The 13,342-nt window shown below is 44.7% G+C and overlaps 1 protein-coding gene across 1 annotated transcript in view; it reads left to right on the top strand.

Annotated features, from left to right (window-relative positions):
* zmat4a (zinc finger, matrin-type 4a) overlaps positions 1-13,342 on the top strand; it is a 155,039-nt gene that overhangs the window by 91,171 nt on the left and 50,526 nt on the right. The window contains exon 4 of the mRNA XM_080468117.1: positions 389-545. Within this exon, the coding sequence (XP_080324243.1) occupies positions 389-545 (157 nt within the window). The remainder of the gene's footprint in view (positions 1-388; positions 546-13,342) is intronic.

Below are 13,342 nucleotides of genomic sequence, written 5' to 3'. Positions count from 1 at the left end.
CCCTTCCTTGACCCTGTCTGCCCCCCTCCAACCCCCCCCCCCCCCCCCCCCCCCCGGAGGATACTGGGCTTCTGGTACATCAGGCTCCGCCGTCGCCTCCTAAAACACAAGAGTCGTCTCCCTTTGCCTCCCAGCAGGATGTAAAGGCTTCCTCCTCCTCCTCTTCCTCCCCCCCCCCCCCCCCCCCCCCCCCCTGCACCAGATTAGCGATGTCTTCAGCGTGCAGCTGTCTCACTTCCTCCCGAACACAAGCAGCACGTCTGAATCACGATGTTAAAAGCATGTGCTGATGAAGCGACGCATCATCGATGAGACGTTTCTGTACATGTTTGTTTTTTAAAACTCTTCTTCTTCTTCTTCTTCTTCTTCCTCTTCTTCGTCCTTCCAGGGCAGCAGCGAGGGCGACGTGGACAAGAACAAATGCTGCACGCTGTGCAACATGTCCTTCACCTCGGCCGTGGTGGCCCAGTCACACTACCAGGGTAAAATCCACGCCAAGAGGCTAAAGCTGCTCCTGGGCGAGCAGCCCGCCATCACAACCAAAGGTACGGCGTCCAGACGCACCGCCGCCATGAGTGATGGAGGAGCGACATGTGTTGGAAGGAGAGGAGGGGGGGGGGGCGTCATTATTGAGGAATGAGGCGGAGGATGCTGACGGTGTGGTGATGATGTTGTTTGGTGTGGAGTGGAGTAGAAACTGTGTCGGGGCGGGAGGAATATAACGACGACTCAGCAAAGGTCAGGATATACTGCCGGACCCATCGGCACCGAGCATTGATCCCAGTCGGTCTGTAGTACAACTCCTGCCCGGATGCAGCCCAAGTAAAGTCTTTGTTTGTTTGACTTGAATCCAATTGTGTCTGCAGATTCCACAAAGCTGAGCTTCGTTGAAAGATGAAATATTAAATTGAGGTCCGATCATGAGAAAAACCTTTGCAGCATTTGACTTCACTTAAATTACTGAAAATTAGGATTGTCCCGATCCGATATCTACCGATCGGATCGGGGCCGATATTGGTGATTTGTGAGTGATCGGGGATCGGTAAATCCAGCCAATCACCCCGCCGATCTAAAAAAAAAAAAAAAAAAAAAAGACGCGGTCCGCTACGTCACCTAATAACCACAACAATCAGGGACTAGAAGCTCCGGTCGAGCTGCAGAAGCTAGAAGCAGGCGGAGCGGGGCCATAGACCTATAAAACTAGAGTGATATATAGTGGTTTATGTGTTTATGTGCAGAGGTCTACTTGTACATTTCTATGTGGTCTGTCTTCTTCTGCGTTTTTGTTGTGTTTGGTGAGTCACAGCGCCCCTAAAGGCCTGGCATGTGTACTACATGCCCTGAGGCCTCGTGTTGAGCCGTGTTCATAGTGAGGGGTGGACGGAAGTTTTTTGGGAGAAGGCCAGGGAGAAAGAAGATTGTTTTTTCGCCGTGTGGATGTTCCTCAGCTTACAACAACAACTAAAGAGAAAGAGAAGAATTGTGAGTCAATAAGTGAGTTTTACAATAATTTCTAGCCAAAAAAGCTTCTCCAATAGTGCTTTTAGCTTCAGACATCTTAGTTGCTCCAAAAGTAGACTATTGAGTATCTTTGCAATAGTAATGTGACTATCGGATCGGGAAAGTATCGGTATCAGCCGATACTCAATTCTGAAAAATCGGATCGGTATCGGGGGCAAAAGAGTGTGATCGGGACATCCCTACTTAAAATGCAACTTTTTTGAAAATGGCTGCCAACGTGCAACTTTTCGAAAACACTCCGACTACATCTCCATGGAGATGTGTGTAAATCGCCCCCGTCTGATGTAGAGCGGTAAACCTGGGCAGCTGCAGAAAATCTCATGAACAATAGAGCGGGCCCTCGGTAGAGCGCAAACCTTCGCCAACGCCACATTTGTCGCCATGGAAGCCGATGGAGTACAAGGTTACCTGATCCACCGCGACGCTCCTTCCATCATTTGTCATGGTGGTTTGAATCGCTTCGTGTTATCGCTGTTTGACACTGAGTTAAACATATTATACAATTTCCATTTACCCCCCCCCCCCCCTCGACCTTTGACCTCCAACCGCTCACCAGGGTGATGACGTCGCTGCATCATGTGACATATCAGAGGATTGACCTTTTCCTGACCTTGACCTTCGACCCCCTCGCTCTCTAAATTAAATGGAAGCATCCCTGGATAAAGTCGAATCATCCCTGAACTTTTTCGTGCGATTCGGGTCAATAGTTTTAGCTACAAGTAGGTAAAGCAAATAAATAAACACACGCAAAGACATTTGGTCGGTAATCATCAGTAGAACGGCGCCAAGCAAACGGAAATTTGACCTTTAAGTTTTGAATATAAATACGTTTGTCGTCTCTTTGGATTTCATCAAACCTTTTTTCATCCCGGCACGCCAGAGAAACTGCATCGATGCAAGGCCCTTGGTTTTTCAGGATTTACTGCACTTAAAAGTTGATTAGAAGATCCATTTGAAAACATCTCTGCCTGCACCTTGTGTCCCAGAGGTTGGATAAGTGGACTTGGGCGTCTGGCGACCGCTGGTTCGATTCCCACCCCCTCATGTGACCTGCCCCTTTTTTTTTTTTTTTTTTTAAATACCACTACTGCTCATTGGCACCACGGCCGTTCTACTGCACGTGCTCAGTAGATGAACAATAAAAACAATTCCTCCGTCACGACTCCCAGTCCATATTCTCCTGTGACTTGGTACTTTTATTTTGACAGTCACCGTACTAACAATCCACTAGAATGTTTGCGTTCTCCCGTTGTTAATGCTTTGAGTAAATTGTTCTCTGCGCCTTTTCATTACAAAAACAAACGGCGCCAGTTCGCCTGCTGGCACGTTTTCTCACGTTTCCTCCTAAATGGACGCCGTTTTCAACACGTTGCTTTTTAACCTCTGGAACAATAGCGACGCGTTTTCACTTAATATGTTGTCGTGTAAGCGACGCCATAATCAAGCCAATGTTTTAATGGCAGAGAAATTAAAAAATTGCAGGTATTTCAGTAAGTAACTACATTATGAAGCAAAAAAACAACCAAAAATTCTATTTTAATCTTTGGCTTTTATTTTGGCAAATTGCACAAAATCCTGCATTTTTACATCAGTAATACTCAACAAGTGGTGAGAAATCAAGGATTTTTTCTCCCACAATTATCACAATTATCTCCCACTATTATTTTTTCTTGATTACAAAAACAGCACCCACTAGTGGCCCTCAATGCTAACTACATCATTTCGGCCGTTTCCATGTAAACGTGAAGCTTTTCTAAAATAAAAACACGAAAACGTTGCATTTCCACAGATTGTAAACTCTGCCTCGTACCGTTAAAACATGAGAAATCTTTAGTTTGTCATTCTCCCGGAGCTCAGCCCATCCCTCCGGGTTGTTCTTCTCATCCACGATCACTTTGTACCTCCTGACGCCGCCAACATCCACTGCAGTGGACGTTCAGGAGCAATGTGGCGACAGGAAGTGGATTGTCGACGGACGCAGGAAGTTGACTGCTGAACGGTCTGATAATCTTAATTGACGACCAGCATCTCATTTCACTCACACGCGGAGATTTTGTCACTATTTTTATTTCCTTCTGGTCTCGAAATAAACGAGTCGTCCTGATTTATGATTTTAATGTCGGGACCTCGGGTTGGTGTCGGATCAATACTGCGAGACAATACTGCTGGAGTGATTTAGCAGAGTCTGCATGCCTGAGAGATTAGGCTTCTTCCAGTGTGTGCATTACTTTACTACCGTTATAAATTACTCCTGTCAAATCTAACAGGCCAAGTGTCTTTAGACTTGATGCTCAATGAGTTTGTAGAACAGAAGGAGAGATTATTCTCAGTGCGCAAAGGCTGTGATGTAAAACATCCATAGTTAGTGGCCCAAAGCTCCTGGCGATGGCTTTTTATCAGGTTTTTTTATTATATCAAATGAAAGGTAACTGATTGAAACAAGACTTTTACACACAAAGGTCATTAAACATAAAGCATCACTTTGCAGGAAGTTGAGAAACTATTTTAAAAATTTAAAATACATATTAAGGCAAAAAAAATGTAAAAGATAAAATAATTTTTTTTAAATAATAATAATATTATTATTAATACTACTACTACTACTACTACTACTACTACTACTACTACTAATAATAATAATAATAATAAAAAATAAATAAAATAAATGTAGAAAAATAATTTTAAAAATACTACAAATAGAAATAAATCAACTAAAGAATAATAAAAATGTTAAAAAATACAGATTTAAATGAATGAGTAGATGGGAGAGGGGCAGAGTGTTCAAAGAAGCAAAATAAGAGAACGCAGGCTGCCATTTCCCACAAAGCCCGTCAGCACGGCCTCTTTTACTGTACTGCTGTTGGTGTCATGGTCTTGGACCAAAGACGAACCTGCGACAAAATCCTGACGGTGTCAGAAATGTGACGGAGACGCTGCTGCGACCGGCGTCGGCTAACTGACCAATAGAAACGCAGGAGGAGGAAATGACGAACTGATCAGAGCCTCACTGGAGCGAAACCCAAACAGAGGCTTTGAGGCTACGATGGAAAAACACATCAAATAAACTATGTAGGATGTGAACAGAAAGTTTTGGGGATTTTTTTTTCCAAACAATATAGAACAATAATATAACAATACAAAGTTTGAATTGTGTCTCATTATACTAACCAGAGTGGTCATACTGATTCACTCAGGATACGCTTACTACACGACTGTAAAACATACATTATTGTCAATTATTACATTATTCGTTATGCAGGTGGTTTTTAACCACCTGGGGAAAAACAATGGGGTAGAACAGTAATACAGAGCTCAGAAATGCATGGAAAAATGGCGTGTGACTCGATAAACACTGGAGTAGAGCTCAAAATATAACCAACACAACATCACCTTGAAAGCTGAAAGTCACTAAATCGAAAGATTTAATGTAATAATAAGAAAAAAAAACCTTTTGATAAACTCACATAATTCACTAGTTGAGCCCTTTAAAGTGCTTCTTTCCTTGCTTTGTTATCCCTTTCTAACGGAGCGCAGCGACGCACATTCATGAAAAGTTAAATAAAAGAGTAAAATAAAATCCCGTCGGGACTGCAGGCAGGTAAACCGAGGAACTGCAAACCAACGGCCAACAAAACAAAATGAATGTTGACGGTAAACAGAAACGAAAATGTGCCTCAGTATGTTCTCAGTATGGACAAACGGGAGGATTTTGGTTTGTATGCATGATGCACTAACTCTGCAGAGCTTTATCTATAAAATCTCTCTATATTTAGAGTTTTATCTGCATACTTGTGTTTTTTATTTATTTCTGTTCACATCCAAGCTTCTGAGTTTATTTATCTTGTCATATGGGATTCATTTAAAGCATTAAGCTTAAAGGGAAGCACGTTTCTTCAACAAGCAGAAAGTGTTGAATCTGTTAGTACATACATCCACACACACACACACACACATACACACACACACACACACAAAACCATAACCTTCTCGGCCACCCTCCCAGGTTGCCCAACATTCGTTGGCTGAGGTGGCGACACACTCTGTCCCACGTTGAACCTAACATATCAGTCCTGCGGCTCCGATTGGTTTTGGCTCAGGCCAACGTGTCGTTTTAGTAAATGACTGTTAACGTGCTGATAATCCTCACCGCATCGTGACGAGCACAGGTGCCTCTGTTGTATCCCTCCGCTCCACGGCGCGCCTGCATTATGTTGTTTTATAGATTGACTCATTAGAGCGAGGCTCTCAGCGTCCAGGCACAAGTATTTCTGCTAATGAATTCATCGATTTGATTCATCGTCCTCCACTTTTCAAATAACCTCCGCCGTTCCCAGACGAGAAAGGCCATAAGATTCCTGCCAACGTTAATGAGCTAAAACCAAACCTCATAACGTGCTGGTGTCACACACACACCCCACCACCACCCCCCCACCCCCACCACCACCCCCGACCCGGGTCAACGAGTCGGCGTGTTTGTCTTCTTCTTCCCGAGTGGTTTGTCGTTATTTAGATTTAATCAGCAGCCACGTTTCGCCTCGGGGGGGTTTGACTGAAGTCTGCCGCTGTTTTAATCCACCGACAGCTGCTCTCACCGTCAATCTGCGTAGGAATAATGAGCCGAGGTCACAGGAAACACAGTGAAGACTTTCAGATCGTTTCCCCCCCGACCGGCATTTGTTTACTGACCCACTCGTTTGTACGCAGCTCGGCGTTTCCCTCACCGACTCGCTCCCCTAAACTGTTCTGTTGTCTGACAATGCGGCTCGTTTTCATGGCGTTGTTATCTGAAGCCTCCCGTCGCCGGACCATCCTGACTGTTTCCCCTCTGAAGCGGTCGGATTAAACGAGGAGATCGGCTGCTCCAACCTCTTGTCTTTGAGTTAACGTCGAACTGAACCCCCCCCGGCTGAGAAACACTGAATAGAAAAAGTCATTTTTTTTCTCCCAATGCGGCAGCACTAGAAGCTGCAGTTACGCCTGAAAGCAGGAGAGAAAACGCAGCTACTTCAGGCCGCACAGATGTTTTTTAAACTTTTGGGAAAAGTAGAATTTTCTCTCTGATCTATGAGTGCAGTAAAGTAATGACTCTTAGGGTCTTAAACGACGGAGGCGGGGCAATTAATCATCCTGCGGAAGGTGAAAAACTGGGACTGCTTTGAAGTACAGGGGATTAAAGTGAGCTCACTTCTGCTCCATTTCAATGTAATTCAATTTGATTATATTCCTACGGCAAGAAATACTACAAAGTCATCGCAAGGTATTTTATTTTACAGAAAAACTCAACAATTCCTCACGAGCAAGCAGAGGAGACGGCGGAAAGAAAAAAAAACTCTGCGGTAAAAGACCTATTCACAATAGAAAACAATGACTTTCTCTCTGAGAAACAGAAGTGACTTTATGAAAAAATGGGAAAAGTGGATTACGTTTCTTTTAAAGGAAGCGGACTCTGCTTTGCTGAGACACCCTACTTCATTTAATTTAATATGAATACACGTGTATCGCTGCTATCGTCCGTTTGTTCTGCGTTTTTGTTTTGGATTTGCTAGAGTTAGAAAAAAAAACCCACTCATGTTCGCAGGAACAAACCTGCAGAACCAGACTCAACAGGGACGATTCAAACGTGTACCTCTTTTGTTCCCACTCAAGTAAACCGTTCTGATCATATCAATTCAACTATGATCTCAACGGTACGGGATGTCATGTTTTTCAGTCATTAACGACTGACCGTTTCCAAATAAATCCCTAAAAACTGCAAAAAAAACAATTCCCATGCAAAGTGGATGAGGAAATCAGAGGAGATCAGCTTCTGTTGCCATGGAGACGCTCCCTGCTCAGTGTTTCACAGTGATGTAGCTTCCTGACCTAGCTAGTTAGCATCGATATGAGCTAACGACCGTCATGCTAGCGTTTTAGCATTTGCTAAAACAAATGTGGCGTTGGCGACGGTCTGCGCTCTACCGAGCGTAGCTCTAGTTCATGTGTTGTCGAGGTATAACTTCTGCTTTAACCAATGATTCCTTTTGTTTCTTTGGACGCTTCGCGGTACCGCTGCAGTTTGATTTAAATCAGATCAAACAATATTACCGATCCAATGAGGTAACAAGGGAAGATCATCGGAGCAAAGTTGCATTGAGTGAAAACCAAATCGCTTTTCACGTTTTCGTTTCAGAAAAGTTTTGCGGTTCATACGATGTAGAGAGAAACTGTCTCCAGGTTCTGTCCTGTTCATTGACGCTGTGCCCAGCGAGTTAGGGTTCTAGATTAAGTACAATATGGAGAGAAAACTGATGGTTGGAAACTCAGAAGCAAAAAAAAAAAAGAACAGAACAAATTTGGCGATTGGTCAAGTGAGTTTGAAAAATGAACTGGTTCGCTTTGACTCTAAGATGAGGAAAGTTCTCCACCCTCGCGCTCTCTCCGACCGCCATCTGATGGAGTCATGCTCCGACAGCACCCTTTTGCTGTTTTGCTCCCTTTGCCACATGTCAGTGACAGACATGGTCATTAAGGACGCCATCTGTGGCCAATGGTTCAGAACAGGAGCGGCGGCGGCAGCCAGAAAACGGGGGCGGCGCCGCCATCAATCCCTCTGACATCCGGCAAACTTCCGGAACATTTCTGGAAACTCCTCTCCACCTGGAGGACAAACTTGTTTTACACTGCTGATGTCTGCGTTTCTGTCGACAGTTCATCACTGAAGATTCACATGGAGCGCTGTCAGTCTTTTAAAAAACATAAAAATTGCGCTTAAACCTCGATGCTGAAGGTGAAGACGAGCCGTCGTCTTCTTCACAGCAGCCGGGAGGGAGGAGGACCGATTCCATCCAGGAGAGATCAAATGTGTTGTTGAAGCTCGAGTGACATAGAAGAGCTGCGAGCGTCGGACTTCGCTTGTTTCACCCCAGAACTGTAATTTAAAGTACCTCAATTGTACAAGTGACCAGATCTCTCACATGAGGGGAAAGAGAAATGTGTGTGAGATAAATGGCGGCCGGCCGGAGGTCCCGGTTTTGTATTGATTTCCACATGAGTAACGTTATCGAGGTCGTCAGTTGATCCGCTCCGCCTCCCGGGACGGCGGCTCGTTGTTTCTGCTCATGCTGAGCGTTTTCCAGCACCTGGAGCATCGATTCTGTTTCCGAGGCGCCGGCTTCACTTCACACCTCTGCTTTAGAATTACGGCGAGGGAAGCACGGACGCCGAGTTTTATAGGACCGAGTATGAGTACTAATCTTTGGCTACATGCCGATACCAAGTACCGATATGAGAACTTATTCAAATGCCACGGAGAATAATTCGGACGCCATACGCACGTGATACACGAGGACTATAGTACCAGGGCCCCGCCCACATGATGACGCCGTTTCATGTCAACGCATCGTTTTACGCCGATCGAGCTGCTGGTAATGAGAGTATCAGTTACTTTAATCATGTTTAGCATGTAGCATGTAGCATCGCTGGTGTGTGAGCCCCGAATCTCTTTAGCATGTAGCATCGCTAGTGTGTGAGCCCCGAATCTCTTTAGGATGTAGCATGTAGCATCGCTGGTGTGTGAGCCCCGAATCTCTTTAGCATGTAGCATGTAGCATCGCTGGTGTGTGAGCCCCGAATCTCTTTAGCATGTAGCATGTAGCATCGCTGGTGTGTGAGCCCCGAATCTCTTTAGCATGTAGCATGTAGCATCAAATATGATCATATCTAAACATTTATAAACATTAACAAACCTGGAGTAACTAGTAATCTGTAATCAGATTACTTTTTTCACGGTAACCGTGGTAACACTGATCAGGAACAAACCAGTCTCCATCTCACACACACACACACACACACACACACACACACACACACTGAATCACCTGCACAACGTTCCCTCCTTTCCCCTGGATAATAATGACCCCTGACTGCAGTTTGATGAGGTTCTGGTTCCTCCATGTCTTTATGTTCCCGCGTGCCGACGATCCTGCAGAAGCATAGAGCACTGGAGGATTATACTGCGTCACACGGGAGCCGGTGTCCAGGTTCAAACCCGCGTCGAGCAGCTCCGCAACGCACCGTCATCAATCTGCAGCCTGAAATCCTTGTTTTGTTTTTTAAAACCTCTTGAAGACGCGAGGATTTCATCCGACGGTTTAAATGAACGTTTGAGGCCAACGTCTCCTGAAAGCAAACAAATCACCCTGGGTTGCCCTTTTACTCCGCCGCCGCCGTCGTGCTGAATGTGGAATCTTCCCGCTGACCCACATAGCATGAGCTCATCTGCATGCGAGTCGAATCGGCTGCTGGTGTTGCAATATGGCGCAACTTCTATCTTTTTTTTATCTTTTTATTTTGGAGCTCAAACAGGCTGAATGAAAGTTTGTCATCAGGGTTTTTTTATATAATCGCCACCTCATGCATTTTCATCTTCTCCTTTCCTCATTCTGGCCCATTTCCAACCGTCTGGCCCGTGAGCACGATGGCCGCCACGGATGTCACTTCCTTTAACGTCTGCAGCTTAATGTGGGAATATATCCCCCCCCCCCCCCCCCCCCCCCCCCCCCCCCCCCCCACATCCTGATATAAAGAGACCTGATCTGGAGTAATCCGAGGGAAAAAATGTTCCCGTTATGGCCGCGGCTCCTCCATTACATTTACAGAGCGTGAATCATGGCGGTGGCATTCAAAGGTTCTTGTGTTTTTATTACTGCCTTCTGGTTCCCTGCTGGTTCTAGAGCCGCCATCGTGTCACACCTAAATACATTTAGAGGATTTAAATTTAAAAAAGATTTTTGCTGACACTGTGCTCGCCTCGAGAGCCTCGTAAAGACACACCAATCGGGGCAGAAAGTTTCCTCTGCCTTTACAGTGTGATCATTATTATAAACTGCTCTGCTCTGTGGAAGAAGAAGAGAGCAGCACGGTGATAAAAGTGACTCAGAATTCTGAAACTGTACTTCTGGTGGGTTTTTTTTGTTTTTAAACACATTTTATGTGTGATGTGATGTAGTGATTATTACCGTAATGTCTGGACTATAAGTCACACGGCTCATGTGACTCCTCCCATTTAGTGAAAATTGGAGCCCGTTGACAAAAAGTACAAAAACTGCAACAAACTGCAAATGAATAAATAAATTGGCGAGTCAAAGAGGATTTGGTGAAAAAAACACGTACACACAAAAAGAAAAACACAAAATGAAGGACGTACGAGTCGGCAGGGAGGCAGACACCTGTTTTATCATCTCCATCATCTGGCAGCTGTTCTCCTCCTCCTCCTGTTCTCCTCCTCCTCCTGTTCACCTCCTCCTCCTGTTCTCCTCCTCCTCCTGTCCTCCTCCTCCTCCTCCTCCTGTTCACCTCCTCCTCCTCCTCCTGTTCTCCTCCTCCACCTGTCCTCCTCCTCCTCCTGTTCACCTCCTCCTCCTCCTCCTGTTCTCCTCCTCCACCTGTCCTCCTCCTCCTCCTGTTCTCCTCCTGTTCTCCTCCTGTTCTCCTCCTCCTCCTGTTCACCTCCTCCTCCTGTTCTCCTCCTCCTCCTGTCCTCCTCCTCCTCCTCCTCCTGTTCACCTCCTCCTCCTCCTCCTGTTCTCCTCCTCCACCTGTCCTCCTCCTCCTCCTGTTCACCTCCTCCTCCTCCTCCTGTTCTCCTCCTCCACCTGTCCTCCTCCTCCTCCTGTTCTCCTCCTGTTCTCCTCCTGTTCTCCTCCTCCTCCTGTTCACCTCCTCCTCCTGTTCTCCTCCTCCTCCTGTCCTCCTCCTCCTCCTCCTCCTGTTCACCTCCTCCTCCTCCTCCTGTTCACCTCCTCCTGTTCTCCTCCTCCTCCTGTTCTCCTCCTCCTCCTGGTCTGGTCGGTCCAGAAACCTTCAGTATTCTAAGTTTCTAGCTCCTCCTTCATTTTCCACCATTTGAATATTGGATCATAGGAGCTGCATTCAGAATCTGCTGTGTCTGTGTGAGCTGGACTGGCTCCGCCCACACATGCCCATCTTGGGAAGAGGAGGAAGTACTTCCTCTCGTGGTGCCATGTGCCAGAACAGAGCTGCCTGATTGTGGGAGGAGTCAAAGGGAGGGCCTGCCTTGATTGGGATTGGCTAAACCCCCGATGACACTATATAGGGTTTGATTTCTGATTGGCTGGTTGGAGCAACACACTTTTTAAAACCTGAAACAAGCCAGGGACAGAGAGGACAGACTGTCTTCACTTCTGGGGCGTCATTCCAGGTATGGAGACGATTAGTACTGCTGGAGAACATGTAGGAAGTGAATTTTGCAGAATGTGACCCCATCATATCTGGTCAGGATTGAATTTGAAACCATTAAAATAAACATTGATTAAATCCTGCTTTTTCTTTTATTTATTTTTTTAATCTCTGCAGTTCCTAGTTAATATGACACGTTCTTCTTCCTGTAGAAAGTCTGACATCACTATTCTTATTATTAAATCACAAGTTGCAGCATCGTTTGTTTCCAGATTAGGATTGAAGATAATTTAGCTTGAACTTTTCCCCCATGTTGCACCAATTTATCACCAAATTAATCCCCAGGAGACCAACAGTTTTCTTATTATTATTATTGTTATTATTATTATTATTATTATTATTATTATTAACAGACAAGTTTCCCTTCATGAAGCAGAAGAAAAACAGCCCGCCATCTTAATTTCCCTGTTTGATCTCATGCAGCATGTATTTGAATACAAATATCCAAGGAGCAAAACATGAGAGTGCAGAAAGAAACAGAATCTGCAGCGTCTCTCTGCTCTGAAGCAAAACAAGACGGAGAGAAAGCGGCGCAGGTTGCTTTTTATTTCTTTAATTATTTTTGGATTTAATCATGATTTGACCTTTCTGTTACCTTCCGTCTTATTTTTCCTGACTTCAGACGTTCCACAGCAGCGCTGATCCAGCACCTTGTTAAACATGCATTTACAGAAATGTTCTCTTTTTTATTTATTGATTTTTTTTTTTTTTTACCAAAAATACAGCATATCTGTTGTCCATTCATCTGAATCACTGCAGATGCTTTGACTTTTGTTTTTCAAACACGAGCACCACGGCCGTGGTTCATGCGTCGGGGGTTAAGTTGATGTGTGCAGTCGAATAAACCGAAGATTTAAAGTTACTCTACCAGAACAAATCTTAAAAATCTCCTTCCCATAAAAAAAGTCTCACTTCTGCACAGAGAATAAAGCAACACATCAAAACAAGACCGTCACCACTCATTGGTACTCATTTCCAATATGTTTACAAACAATCCAGACTGACGCCATCTTGGAAAACCTGCGGCAAGGGATTCTGGGAAATCAAAGATGGCGGCGCGGCAGCTCCAGCCAGAATATCAACATCTGACCGATTCAGGGTGAAAAAAATTCAGATTTTCTCAAATAAAGAGTCTTTAAGCCTCGAGAAACGTCTGGAATGTAGTGAAACTGATGGTTGATGGTTTTTTCCAGTGTGACTCCAGATGTGGAGAGATCCAGTGGACAAACCGGATCTTGCTTCTGGAATCTTCAGGAGATTCCGAGACGCTAAGACGTCAACAAACTCGGGTGTTTTTCGCGAAATATAAATACAGGAAATACGTGTTTGTAAGAGTGTAAAGAGGAATTTCCTTCTGAAAGACTTTGACATATTAGAGAGCAACTAAAACTGGATCCTAAATTTTTCATTTTCCCCGGGTGGATTCTGGTGGAGGAACTGGTCACTGTCAAAATAAAAGTACCTTGTTGGATTGTTATTATGGTGACTGTCAAAATAAAAGTACTAAGTTGGATTGTTAGTATGGTGACTTTCAAAATAAAAGTATCTTGTTGGATAGTTATTACGGTGACTGTCAAAATAAAAC

This window comes from Lipophrys pholis (assembly GCF_963383615.2).
Source record: "Lipophrys pholis genome assembly, chromosome: 7".
Classification (NCBI taxonomy): domain Eukaryota; kingdom Metazoa; phylum Chordata; class Actinopteri; order Blenniiformes; family Blenniidae; genus Lipophrys; species Lipophrys pholis.
Note: the sequence above shows the minus strand (reverse complement) of the source record. Positions and strands in the feature narration are given on the sequence as shown.